The sequence below is a fragment of the Pelodiscus sinensis genome, chromosome 3 (assembly GCF_049634645.1).
Source record: "Pelodiscus sinensis isolate JC-2024 chromosome 3, ASM4963464v1, whole genome shotgun sequence".
Taxonomy (NCBI): domain Eukaryota; kingdom Metazoa; phylum Chordata; order Testudines; family Trionychidae; genus Pelodiscus; species Pelodiscus sinensis.
The window spans coordinates 113,153,317-113,167,991 of record NC_134713.1 but is presented as its reverse complement, the minus strand read 5'-3'; the positions used below and the strand labels follow the sequence as shown (position 1 = coordinate 113,167,991).

At 44.9% G+C, this 14,675-nt stretch overlaps 1 protein-coding gene across 2 annotated transcripts in view; it reads right to left on the bottom strand.

Annotated features, from left to right (window-relative positions):
- FNDC1 (fibronectin type III domain containing 1) overlaps positions 1-14,675 on the bottom strand; it is a 129,275-nt gene that overhangs the window by 73,053 nt on the left and 41,547 nt on the right. The window contains exon 2 of one of the 2 annotated variants that reach the window (XM_075924558.1): positions 2,653-2,851. In XM_075924558.1, the coding sequence (XP_075780673.1) occupies positions 2,653-2,707 (55 nt within the window). In that variant the 5' untranslated portion in view covers positions 2,708-2,851. Of the gene's footprint in view, positions 1-2,652; positions 2,857-14,675 lie in introns of both variants that reach the window. The other variant, XM_075924559.1, reaches the window with a different exon arrangement.

The window sequence follows — 14,675 nt, the reverse complement described above, 5'->3', positions numbered from 1 at the left end:
TCTACACCATCCCTGACAGATGTCTATCTAACCTGTTCTTAAATATCTCCAGAGAGGGAGATTCCACCACCTCCCTTGGCAATTTATTCCAATATTTGACCACCCTGACAGTTAGGAATTTTTTCCTAATGTCCAATCTAAACCTCCCCTGCTGCACTTTAAGCCCATTACTCCTTGTCCTGTCCTCAGAAACCAAGAGGAACAAATTTTCGCCTTCCTCCTTGTGACACCCTTTTAGATATTTGAAAACCGCTATCGTGTCCCCCCTTAATCTTCTTTTTTCCAAACTAAACAAGCCCAGTTCATGAAGCCTGGCTTCATAGGTCATGTTCTCTAGACCTTTAATCATTCTTGTCGCTCTTCTCTGTACCCTTTCCAATTTCTCCACATCTTTCTTGAAATGTGGCACCCAGAACTGGACACAGTACTCCAGCTGAGGCCTAACTAGTGCAGAGTAGAGCGGCAGAATGACTTCACGAGTTTTGCTTACAACACACCTGTTGATACAACCTAGAATCATATTTGCTTTTTTGGCAACAGCATCACACTGTTGACTCATATTCAACTTGTGGTCCACTATGACCCCTAGATCCCTTTCCGCCATGCTCCTTCCTAGACAGTCACTTCCCATCTTGTATGTATGGAACTGATTGTTCCTTCCTAAGTGGAGCACTTTGCATTTCTCTTTATTAAACCTCATCCTGTTTACCTCTGACCATTTCTCTAACTTGCTACGGTCATTTTGAATTATATCCCTATCCTCCAAAGAAGTTGCAACCCCACCCAGTTTGGTGTCATCCACAAACTTAATAAGCGTACTCTCTATCCCAATATCTACATCATTGATGAAGATATTGAACAGTACGGGTCCCAAAACAGACCCTTGCGGCACTCCACTTGTTATCCCTTTCCAGCAGGATTTAGAACCGTTAACAACAACTCTCTGACTACGGTTATCCAGCCAATTATGCACCCACCTTATCGTGGCCCTATCTAAGTTATATTTGCATATATATAGCATAAGAAGGATCCTGCATGATAAATATCATGTCCTCATTCAACAAGGTACATGAGCCCATGCCTAACTTTAAGTCTGACTTCAGAGGAGTTACTCACAGGCTTAAAGTTAGACACATCCCTAAGAACCTTGCTGAATCTGAACCTAAAACACATCCCTTGATGTTTAAGTAGTTCTGTGCTAGGATGTGAATCAATTGTCCCATGCTGAAAGTCAGTAAGTGTGTGTTAATAAGGGTTTCATTTTTTATATAAAATATATTAGCTCTGAGATTCAGGATTCAAAAAAGAGCTAGACAGATTCATGGAGGTTAGGTCCATCAATAGCTATTAGCTAGGATGGGTAGGAATGGTGTCCCTAGCCTCTGTTTGTCTGGAAATGGATGACAGGAGAGGTATCACATGAGGATTACTTGTTGTGTTCCCTCTCTCTGGGGCATCTGGTATTAGCCACTGTTGGCAGACAGGACACTGGGCTAGATGGACCTTTGGTCTGACCTAGTATGGCCATTCTTATGTTCTTATGAGATTAATAGCCTTCTCCAGCTCCACTGACTCAAATGGTTTTGGTCTTCCTGGTCCTGTGTAAAATGCACCAAGGAACACAAAGTTGTGCTCTCATAATAGCATAAGTGAAGGACATATATGGGCACAGTCACATAGTCGCTTGCAATGAACGGAAATGTGTCTCAGCCTCACCGAACACTCCCCACCCCCATTCCTCTGGGGGAAGATAGGTTGGGAGTAGAGAATGGGAAGGCACAGATTTAAGTGTGACCTTCCCCCTTCCCCTCCCAGCCCAGAATGCACAGGCAAGATGTAACTATGCATTCCCTTCTTCAGCCTTACTTCTATTAGGCAGGAATAATTTGGCAGCCACAAGCAGGCAACAGTCTCTTTAATACGGGTTCAGGTTCTGCTAAACTTTCTGTCCTGGCCATGATCTTTTACTTTGTGCTTCACATGTGCACACTCCACATAGTGCAGGGTCAAGCTCTAACAGTGTGCATTGAGCATACATGGCGTTTACCCTGTTAACATATGGCCTATGATCCTTGAGCACTGTTAAAAATATAAACAGCTCAGTGTGGGTAATAATTGGCCCACAGGCTGGATGCAGTTTGCCAGGGTAAGTTCTGTTGGGCCACTGGACATTTTTTTTACCCAGACATCCACAGGTATGGCTGCTAGCAGCTCCCATTGGCCATTCCTGGCCAATAGGAGCTATAGGAAGAGCCATGGGCTTCCCACAGCTTTAACTTGCTGGGAATGGCAAACCATGGTCAACAGGAGTTGCAGATGCAGAGGTAAATAAAACATCCCGTGGCCTGCCAGGGGCTAACCCTGGTTAATCATATCCAGCCAATATTGCCTACCCCTAGTTTAGCTTTATCTTACATCCACTGGATCCCATTATACCCTTTGCCTGATAGACGGAAGAGCCAATTATCACCGTGGAGATACTTATAGACTATTACCAAGTGATCCCTTAATTTTCTCTTTGTTAAGCTAAATAGATTGCTCTTCTTGAGCCTATCACTATAAAGTACATCTGAACAGAAGGACATCACAGTGCAGTACTGACCGTACATTAAACAAAAAGAATAGAAACCAAACTCATGGGCTGATACTCACCTAGTTTCTTAGCCTCATGGTTTCGTTCATATTTTTGCAGAGGAACATAACTCATCTTTCGGCTGCTTTCCCCATAACCCAAGAGGTAGCCTTGAGATCTACGTGGACTCCTAAGACGTGAGGATTGGGGTAGCTTCCACCGGACAGGTAACTTGTCTGGAGATCGGACACGTGCTCTCAAAGGTTTGTGTGGCACTTCCTTCTCTTCAAAAAACAAGCAAGCAAACACACAAAACCACCATAGTTACTATTATGCATTTCTCATATATGGCAGCAACTGTTTATCTGCACATTTTGCTATAAAATATCAAAATGTTTGCAGCTCTTCTTAAAATTTGTGACACATCCAACCCCAATAAAAACATGCTTTCAATACATTTTTCCCAGACACTTCAGACAAAATGGTGTAAGACATCCAAAGTGAAAACATATCATATTGCAAGGGCTCCTGCCAGAAATCTGGGATGTCTTACAAATCTCTCGTTTCATCTTTTCCCGTCCGCCGCCCCTCCCCTGCAGCTTTAGGCACACAAGTATGTTATTTTCTGGCAAGTATTAAAGGTCAGTATAAAATACAGTACAGAAATATTACACTATTTACAGCTTTCCTACAAAAAGTTACGTGCACTGAAAGCAGTTTCAGATCTCCATAATGACAACTGATGTGTACTGGTCATCTACAGGTTCTTGACTATGCTTTCTTGCATGTGCCTGAACTCTTGACTGCTAAAGTTCAGTTACAAACTTGCTTTACAGGATTGCTCATGCAGAGAACACCACAACTGGTACTTTATAAAAGTAATTTGTATTTTATATTCCTAGTACGTTAGAAACTTCCCTCTTAAGAAATTACATTTATATGACCATTGCTTGAGCAAGTCATTCCTTCCAATGGCATTACCTTCTTTTGTTGTGCCAGTTCCCACTTTAAATATCCATGGTGTCATGCTAACAAGCAGATAGCTCACCATGTTGTTTCTCTCACTGCACTAGCCAGGAAAGACTGTTGCTTACCCAAACCAGGGAGAGAAGCTGAAGCTGTGTTCCCTCCCACTCCCCTTTACTCAAATCCCTACAAGCACCATTCAGAGAACAAGCCATAGGCACAACTCTTCTCTCAGTGACACCAGTGTAACTCCACTGAGCTTAGGGTTCAGGCAACAGTAAAGAGAATTTGTCCCTCTGGGTCCAAATATCCCCAGCTGGCAGGACTGAGCACATCTACTTATTAGCACCAATTCAAGAAAATACCCTGTAATGAGATGCAGTCACAGAAGTCCCCTTGGGATTGTTCCCCAGTGTGCTGATCAAGCCACTGACACCCACCTTCTTACACTCTGGGGTTCTCCACCACCCCATCCTGCTGGACCAGATCCTCTGGTCTCCCCCAGACAAGGCACAGAGTTGGGGTAATCACCCCCCTGTAGAGCAATGCAGGCCCTTAACCACTTCAGCTCCAGGTGGGTGATGTTCTAGGGCTCAGCACCCAGGAAACCAACCCTCAAATGGGACCAACTCCCCCCTCCCAATAAAAGTTGTAAAAGTTTTAGATAGAGAAAGCTCATGAGGATGTTCAAACTCTTTATCGGTGAAAGATGTGTACACTGGTCATCCCCTACGGGTAACCATTATTTACACTGGGCCCAATAGTAAACAAAAGGGCTTTTTATTAAGTACAAACAGTAGGATTTAAGTGGCTGCAAGTGAAAGCAGGCAGATCAAAGTAAATTACTAAATTAAAATGAAAAGCAAACACATAGCTAGTTCTAATTCACTAAGGGTACATCTACACAGCAATATTATTTTGAATGAGTAGCGTTATTTCAAAATACCTTAGTCCATGTCTACACAGCGGGCAGTTATTTTATAATAATATGAAACAAAATACTTCTTATTCCAACTCCTGTAACCCTCATTGTAAAAGTAAGGGAAGTCGGAGGAAGAGTGCTCTATTTCAAAATAAGTGCTGTGTAAACACTCCCAATTTTGAAATAAGCTATTTTGAAATAAACTACACAATTGACAAAGCTCAATTTGCATAGCTTATTTTGAGTTAAGCCCTGCTGTGTAGACACACCCTTATTCTGACTTGGGTCTCCCACCCTTTTTATATCTTTTTGTGTGTGCCAGGCCAAGGGCTAATAGCTTCCCATAGCTTATATAGACTTTTCCCCAGGGCAGGGATCTTTTGTTCTACATCCCCCCTTCCATGGAAAAATACCAGGGGCAAAGTGGAATCTCAGTACCAGGTGGAATAGTCACGTGTCTTACTAATCCAATTAGCCTTTGGACTTACAGGATGAACAAGGCTATTTACAAGTCGTTAAGTTGATCAACAAATTGTTAAGGCTTCCAGGGAAAAGAGAGAGGGGTATCGGTAATGGCTCTCATTAGCACATGTAAAACTTTAAACCATCTCATACTTCATATTTCTAACTTCTCATACAAGAGTGATACGTGCAACAGAATAGATATACAGATCCAGCAGACTGTAACATTAAAATTGATAGTTTACATGAAGTATCGTGTGCAAAGCATCTCCAGGTTATTTATATTCATAAGTCAATTTTCATAAAGCATGGGGAGGAACCGTCACAACCTCTATTCAAAGTCGTACTGAAACAAGTACATGCTTAATGTCAAGTATGTAAGTCACACTGGACTCAATAGGACATAAGTACTGCTTAAAGTTAAACACATAAACATGCTTTCCTGAATCAGGGCCTCTGAGAGGATCTACTCCTCCATTTCCAAGGATCAATTACTATTGTTAATATATGATAGGGTACTGCCAATAGTTCTGAAAACGTAAGTACGTTGACAATCTTTATTAAGCAACCATACACCTTAAGCAATCAACTCAAGGTATCTCAATCATTTCCCAATGTTAAACCATCACTTTTCCAGTGAGAGCAGAGACTGCCTAGACCAGGTCACAGAGCTCTTCTCACAGATCATCTACAAAGGTTTGGATGTCAATGCTCCTAACGCACATGATGCATGATGGACAAGGCTTGGGGACATAGGGAAGCGTACACTTCGCAGAGTTCTGTGTATTGCTTTTAGGTTTTTTTGCTGAAACACCTTTTGATTTGACCTATTATGTAATTCACTAGACAGGTCAATGGTTCAGGCAGCCATCTGTGTACAGATTAGAAGACATTTTAGTGTGTTTTAATTAAGTATTTATAGTTCAAACATTTTATAACGTTTTTAAGTATTTGTACTTGTGTGGCCATTTTCACCTCTACATTCTAGCTTCTTTGCGCCATTTTTTCATTACAAAGCAGCTATAAAGCTAGGTCACCCAGCAAGTTAAAGCAGGCTTACAGCCACTTTGAGTAGCTGGCACAATGCAAATCAGCTGGAGCGCAGCAGTGGATCTGGTCCTGAGAGCTCTATAAAAAAACCATAACAATTTTTATATTAAATAAGTATTTCATTTACAGGATTCCCTTCCATTTTTCAAATAACACTTTCAATCACCTTCATTAAAAGGCTAACTACTCAAGCAACCACTTTTTCTTGTTCCTTGAAGCTGTCATTTAATACAGGTTTCACCTTATAACCCATTTTTAAAGGTCAGTTATTTATAGACTGCATACAATATTCAGTGCTAATTTACAGCCCTTTTGTACAGAACTGTAAATCTACCAAATTTAAGTCCTGAATCTACTCTTCCTCTTTATTTTGTTAAAAAATGTAGGTTATTGCTGAGGCTTTTCTTCACTGAATCAACTAAGAGCTCACACTGGTAAATAATGTAATTGAGCCTTTGAGAAGCTTGTTGGTTGAGCATGGCAGGAAGGAAATCTGCAGTGGATCATGTTTTTCTTCACCAGTTAGTGTCATAACTTTCCAACTGGAATTACTATAAAGAGTTCCAGGGGACACAGGGTACAAGAGAAACCAAGCCAGCCAAAAAGCCATATGGAAAGTATTCTATTTAACACAAATGTAGCTTTAGGAAAAAGAAGTGCATCTGCTCTAATGTTAAATGAAGGACGTTCACGAAGATTTTAAAAAATAGGACTTTGTAGGTCTTCTGCAGGTTGGTCATTCTTGCTCCAGGGATTACTGCCTGTCTGCCCTATTTTACTAATAACCTGCTTCCCATTGATCATCTTACCTGAAGATGTCAAGGACCCCCAAAGAGTTTTGAATACAGGCAGTCCCCAGGTTACGTACAAGATAGGGACTGTAGGTTTGTTCTTAAGTTGAATCTGTATGTAAGTCGGAACTGGAGTCCAGATTCAGCCGCTGCTGAAACTGACCGCCAGTTCTGACTTACATACAGATTCAACTTAAGAACCCCAAGCTTCCCCAAGTCAGCTGCTGCTGAAACTGATCAGCAGCTGATTCCAGGAAGCCTGGGGCAGAGCAACTCAGGCACTACTGGACCAACCCAGCAGCACCCCAGCTACTCTGCCCCAGGCATCCTGATTCAGCCACTGCTGAAACTGACCAGCAGCGGCTGAATCAGGACCTGGGGCAGAGCAGCTGGGGTGCTGCCGGGCTGGTCCAGTAGTGCCCAGAGGGCGCTGCAGGACCAATCGGCAGCGCCCCAGCTGCTCTGCTCCAGGGTCCAAAACAAAAGCCTGGTCTGCTGGGGGGGGGGGCACACTAGCCGCGCCCTCCCCCCCCCCCCCCCAGCAGACCAGGGATACGGGAGCAGAGCCGCAGCGGCAGCGGGGTGCCGCGCCTCTGAGGCTTTGCTCTGGCAAAGCCTCAGAGGCGCGGGACCCCCCGCGGCTGCGGCTTCAGTCCCGGTGCCTGTGGTCTGCTGGGGACGGTCCCCAGCAGACCACAGGCACCGCGACTGAAGCGGCAGCAGCGGGCGGGTTCCCGCGCTTCTGAGGCTTTGCCAAAGCAAAGCCTCAGAAGCGCGGGAACCCACCCGGTGCCCCTGGTCTGCTGGAGACCGTCTCCAGCAGACTAGGGGCACCGGAGCAGCTTACGAAAGGGGCTCTCTCACCCCGGAGCTCGCAGGTAGCAATCCGCTACCTCGACCTCCGGGGCGAGAAAGCCCCGTTCGTAAGTGCGGATCCGACATAAGTCGGATCCGCGTAAGTCCGGGACTGCCTGTAGTTAGGGATTCAGGTAATTGTGGACGCCAGCCCAGCAGGTTTTCAGTTCTGCATCCAAAGCTAGAAATTCTCAGCACCAACCCTGCTAAACCTGCTTTTTTTCTGGACAGCAGGTTGGATTTCCCTAGGCTAGTTGGCTCTGCAGCTCCACACAGCCAGAAGTCCTCAAGACTGAGCGGCACATGAGTCCTGGTCACAAGAAACTAAACTCCCAAGGACAGGGCTAGAACTGGAATCTTGTGGGAGTCCAAGAAGCCCCAGGACTAAAGCTATTGCACAGCTCACTATCAGAGCAAGATTCTGACTTCACCTCAGCTATTCAGTTGTATCTGGGGATAGAAGAGAAGGAGGAATTCAATATTTTTAAAAATCACCCAGGCTCCAAAACCAACAGCCCATCCCACCACAGCTATGGATTCAGTTACAGATTTCAAAGTGTACACATTCCAAGAACTGCATGGCCCTGAAATATATTGTGCACCCCTGATACCAGAGAAACTCTGAAGCTACCAAGATTTGAAAGCCAGCCTAGCACAACAGAGACTGCCAGAACTGCTAACGAAACCACAGGTTTGATTTTGTAGAACACTGGTGTAGGCAGCAAAACATCTTGAAAACTCAGCAGAATTTGGGTTATGAAGAGAGGGGGCAGGTCAGAGAAGGGGAAAATTTTCTGTTTGGCAGAAGGAGGGTGACAGGTTGGAATAGGGAAATGGAAGTTTGCCAGAAAATGTTTACACTAATGTGAGATGAAAGTGAGAAAGTGGGTAGAGAATCTGGTTCAGAGGAAGGGGAAAGGAAGTAGTAGTGCTGGGGGAAAACAAAGAAAAGAACAGGAGCCAGGCAGGAAATGAAGGATGAGAAAAGACAAAACAAAGTTGGAATAATGTATTGGACACCCAACAAAATGGATCATTCTGAAGATCCTCCATCATGAATTGTGGCTTGTAAAAAATCCACTATGCTCCTGAGAGCAGATTAAGAAAAGAAACTAATAAAAGTGTAGAGTTGGCTGAAATACACATTAGGAGCCAGATTCACTAAAGGTGATGCAAAGAAATGCAAACACCACCTCTCCCTTCTCAGGATTGGATTCTCCCTAAGGAGCTTTAAGTCACAGCTAGATCTTCCCCTAGGAGCTGAACATGTGCGCTGAATCAGTGTGTCCCACCCACCTGGCTGTCCTGAAATCAACCATCACACCACCCACTTTGGGGACATTGCTGACCTCTGAGGGGCTCTTCAGTGGAGGCGAGTTGCCATTGTCAATGCTTCCTGCTTCCTTCCTCTCCCAGACGACTTCCCCTATGACCCTCCAACTGCCAAAGACAAAACATTTCCGAGCAATGTGGAAATGGCAGAATCACCACAGTTTTTATTGCAGCTGAGATGTTTCCATGTTCATTACTCTTCCACAGACATCTAACCTTACATTTTAGAGGTATGTGGAGTTTCAGCCGCATGGCTCCCATCTGAGCTTTGGATCAGGCCTTCAATGAAGCAATGGAAAGGCTCATATTGATTTCAGTTTGCTTTGGATCAGGGCCTAAATCAGGAGGCGTCCTAACAATGAACCTCCTCTCATGCCCAATAGATTTTTTCCCCCAAAGTTTTGAGTCTAGCAACTACCTTAGGTGAGCTGCAGGATAGAGCTGGGAATTGAATCCCTGCCCCCTTTTTTTCCTCCTCATCTTTACGCCATTTAAAAACTGCTATAATTTTCTGGACAAGCAGTTAGACACTGCTGATGTGGCAAATCTGAATCAGCTGCACACATCCAGACTTCTGATATCTTTGAAGAAGCTACCCATTAAAAAATGTAAATATTTATTCAAGTTAAGTGAAAAGTAGCACTACAGACTCTTTCCCTCACATGCTCTTTTAGAAGGAAATCCCACATTATCTGCCTATACAGGAAGCTGTAGGGACATAGGCCCCAAGATTTCAGGCCCATCTTAGACCTTGATCTTGTCCAGTCACAGTCAGAAAGCCCATTGATTTCTCCAGAGTTTGTGTCTGTGATACAGCTTCATTTCACAAGCTTCCGACAGAGCACAAGGGCTAAGGCAGACTAGGTCTTCCAATGGCTACCCAAGGAGTCACGCCATATTTGCCAAATCACACAAATTCTTCAGAAAAGCTCATCAGATTTCTAATAAAATAAAAAGATCAGTCACAGAAAAACAAGATCAGTCTCAGACTCACCCTAGCTGCAGGAAGGGGGAAAACCCTACAAGTAAAAACATCTCATTAATTTCACAAGCCATCATTGATACCACAAAAATATCAGGAGATGTCCATTTAGCACCACAGCAGGAGACACTTGCTCTTCGGTGTTTGCTTTTCCCTTCCTTAGTCCGCAAGTACATTTCTGGTGTTTTCCATGTGCTGTTACTTGGGAGCTGCAAAAGTAGATATTCTGCTGCAACCATCTCTGGTGGCTACCAAGAGTTGTGTGGCCAATATTCCTCTAACTGAAAGCAATCCACTTAAAACAGATAGGCTACGTCTACACTGGCACCCTTTTCTGGAAATGCTTAAAACGGAACAGTTTTCTGTTATAAGTATTTCCGGAAAAAGCGCATCTACATTGGCAGGATGCTTTTCCGGAAAAGCACTTTCTCCGGAAAAGCGTCCGTGGCCAATGTAGACGCGCTTTTCCAGAAAAAAAGCCCCCATCGTCATTTTCGCGATCGGGGCTTTTTTGCGGAAAAGATTACTGTGCTGTCTACACTGTCCCTTTTCCGGAACAGTTTTTCCGGAAAAGGACTTTTGGCCGAACGGGAGCAGCATAGTTTTTCCGGAAAAAAACTAACAATTTTATAGTAGATGATCATTGCTTTTCCGGAAAAGCAAGCGGCCAGTGTAGACAGCTGGCAAGTTATTCCAGAAAAGCGGCTGCTTTTCCGGAATAAGTGGCTCAGTGTAGACACAGCCATAGAGAGCTCTAAGAATACTTCTCTTTCTACACATATTTTGAATCAGCTTGGCTAAGTACATTGCCATGTGCACCAGGGCAATGCCAGAAAAACGGCAGGGATTAATTAGTGCCATTTAGTAATAATGGGCCCATTACACACTGAATGCAAACACTCATTAGAAAGGTCTGTAAACATCTGCTGACAAAAATATTGTCATTTTAGGTTTGCAAAACAATAAGAAATAAATGGCTGTCTATATTGTATAGAATGGATAATAGATATTTTATTCACTAAAATAGAAAGTTTCAGCTATCAAATAAGATCTATTGATTATGTGCCCATCATATGGGACCAGGGCACTTGTGCAAAAGTTGAAATGACTAATATTAAAGACCAAACAAACTGCTTGATTCACTCATCACCCTCCAACAGTAAATCCCTGTTGGTTTAACAAGCTCCTCTCTGCTTCCTAAGTGTGGTCAATTACCCTCTAGTTTAACAGCTAGACAAGATAGATGTAGCTTGCACCACAACTCAAAAGCTGCCAAATTCATGCATTGACATCTTGCAAGAAGGATCATAATCCAGAACTGAGGAGAATACCACCAAAAACATCCTACAACCTGCCCAGCAGAGTTCAGCACTAGAGACAAAAGAACAACAGGATTGCAGTCAATTGCAACTGCCATGACAGGGCACCAGACATGCGGGGATCTCTGAAACAGTAAATGATATTTCTATTGGATCAGATACTAATGCAACAAGTACTAGCTGGATTTCAAACGCTCTTAAATATTAACTCTACCTCTATAACAGCAGAGTCAAAGATATGTTCAGCTGTTCTTGTACAAAAATATGTCTATGAAAATTTACCACTTTCTACCAGGTAGCAATGTGGATAATTCTCCACATTGACATTTCTATATCTTCTTGTGGATAGTTCTCTGATAACATTCACTCAATGTGCAGCAGCAGTCAAAAAGCAAACAGAATGTTAGGAATCATCAAAAAAGGGATAGAGAATAAGACAGAGAATATTGTGTTGCCTCTATATAAATGTATAGTACATCCACATCTTGAATACTGAGTGCAGATGTAGTTGCCTCATCTCAAAAAAGATATCTTAGCATTGGAAAAAAGGGCAACAAAATGATTAGGGGTATGGAACGGCTGCCATATAAGAGTTTAAGATTGGGACATTTCAGTTTGGAAAATAGACTAAGGGGCAATATGATAGAGGTCTCTAAAGTCATGACGAGGGTGGAGAAAGTAAATAAGGAAGAGTTATTTACTTGTTCTCATAACACAAGAAGTAGAGGTCATCAAATGAAATTAATAGGTAGCACATTTAAAACAAACAAAACGAAGTATTTGTTCAGACAACACACAGTCAATCTGTGAAACTCCTTGCCAGAGGATGTTGTAAAGGCCAGGACTTTAGCAGGATTCAAAAAGCTATATACAGGCAGTCCCCGGGTTACGTACAAGATAGGGACTGTAGGTTTGTTCTTAAGTTGAATTTGTACGTAAGTCGGAACTGGTACATATTGTAGGGGAAACTCTAGCCAAACATTTCTCCAGAGCTCAGTTTTATTCTCCCACACCTCACTTCCCTCAGTCCTTTATTCTCAAGCTGAGGTGTCTGCTGAGAAAAGCCGCTCTGCATCTCCCTGGTCTGCTGGGGGGGGGGGGGGCGCTAGCTTCGCATCTCCCTGGTCTGCTGGGGGGAAGCAGCTAGTGCGGGGTTGCCTCACCCCGTTTGTAAGTAGGGATCCGATGTAAGTCGGATCCATGTAACCCGGGGACTGCCTGTACATTCATGGAGGATAGGTCCATTAATGGCTATTAGCCAGCATGGGCAAGGATGGTGTCACTAGGCTCTGCCAGAAGCTGGGAATGGGTGAAAGGAGTTGGATCACTTGATGATTTACCTGTTCTGTTCATTCCTTGTGGGGTACCTTGCACTGGCCACTGTTGTAAGACAGGATAGCGGGCTAGAGGGATATTTGGTCTGACCCAGTATGGCTGTTCTTATATTCTTAATGTTCTGCACTGCTATGCAGGAGACCTGATTTACCTGGTCCCACTCTCATGTCGCCTATGCTGCAGAGACTCAGAGGACTCAGTGACAGGATAAGGAAATGTATTTTCACACTGGAAAAACTCCTCCCCAATTAGTAAAGAGTGACATCAAAGACCTGCTTCTGCTGAAAGTAGGTTGGGTCTCTAGAACAAGGTTTAAAGTGGATTAGATCCTCTGAATAACCAGAAGGATACAGAAGTGCAATCATTGTATCACAGCAAAATGTATCAATAAATGAGAGAAAAATCCCACCAAATTTAATCTCTCATTCTTCTACAGATACCTTTAAAGTTAACTCCTTTTAAAAGTGTGCACAATCTCAATGCCTACTGGCTTTGCCTCCTCTCACCCCTGAAAATGCTTATGGAAAACACTTAGCATTTGGAGAGCCCATTACAAAGTATCAGTATTCGCAACAATCCTACAGATGGGGGGTTTTCAAACTGTTTTTCCCATGACCCAGTTGAAGAAAATTATGGATACCCGAAACCCAACACAATTGGCTAAAGTGTCAGCTCTGAGTGGAGCTGAGGAAGAGAGCTTCAGCTTTGGGGGTGGATAAGGGTTGGGGCAGGAGGGGGTTACCTCGAGCAGCTCCTGATTAGCAGTGCAGCAGGGGTGCCAAGGCAGGCTGTCCTGGCACCACAAACCAGTCAGCGCCCCAAAAGCAGACAGCAGCAGGTTCTAGCCAATTGGAGTACGGAGCTAGTGCTCAGGGCAAGAGCAATGCACGGAGGCCTGCGTGCTCTTCTGTCCCTCGCCCTCACCTAGGAGCTGGGCCTTCTGCTGGCTGCTTCTGGGGAACAGTGCAGTCAGCAGTGCCAGGACAAGTAGGAAGCCTGCCTCAGCACCCCAACTGATCACCAGGGCCATCCTTAGGCATACACAGAGTGCACAGTTGCATAGGGCACCAGTATTTCTGGGGCACCATTCTGCCGGGAGAAATGGGAAGCAGTGAGCAGGCAACAGCAGGGCTGCTGGGTCCTAGAGAGAGCCAAACGCGCTGCCTGCAGCACAGTCTGTGGGAGGGGATTGGCTGCTGGGGTCTCTGGGAAGGGGAGGGCGTAGGGGTGAGGGAAGGAACTCACCTGTGTGACTCTCCCCCCTAGCGTAAGGTGAGGCAGGCTGGCTGGGCAGTATCCTTTCTTCTCCCCTCCCCCCACGGAGCATCCCCCCCTTCCCCCTCCCCCATGGAGAACCCCTCTCCAGGTGCTAGGGGGAGGAGGAGTTGGGGGAGGTACTGGAGGGGATGGGGGGGCTGGCTGCATGCTAACTGAGGCGGGGCGGACTGGCCCGGCAAGCTGTCTGCCGAAGGGCTGGCTGGCAGCCGATACGCGGGGTGCTGGCGCGCCACAGCCTGAGCCCGGCACCAGCACTTTAAATTCCCCGGCACCGGCCGGGGCACTGTGTAGGGCCAAGGGAGCATATGCGAAGCGTGTTTAAATGCCACAGAACAGCTGAGAGGGGAGAAGCAGCACTGGCCAGGGGAGATCAGGAAGAGGAACAGGCCGGCAGGAAGCAGAGCTGGGGGGCAGTACAGGGGGACTGGCCAGAGAAGATCAAGAGGGGAAGTGGGGGAGAACTGGCCGGCCGGGAAGGGGTGTGTGTGAGCAAATCGGCTGGCGCAGAGTAGGACTGACCCCGGCACTTGCAGATCACGGGGCACTGCCTGTCCTGCGCAGGCTCCCGGCGACACACGAACGAGGAGGAGGCTTCCCCTCCTCTCACTCTCTTCGGAAGGAGATATTATGCTTGTTGTGATTACATATTTATGTTCCTATGAGCGTATCTGGATCTTTAAGTGGTAATTTTTTTTGGGGGGGGGGGGAGTGGAGAGGGGGAGAGGTTACAAAATAAAAGGAAAATGTACATGTTTTAATTATATGATAGAATTTTTCAAAAATGGAAGGGGAAAAGGAAGTTTGTATTAAT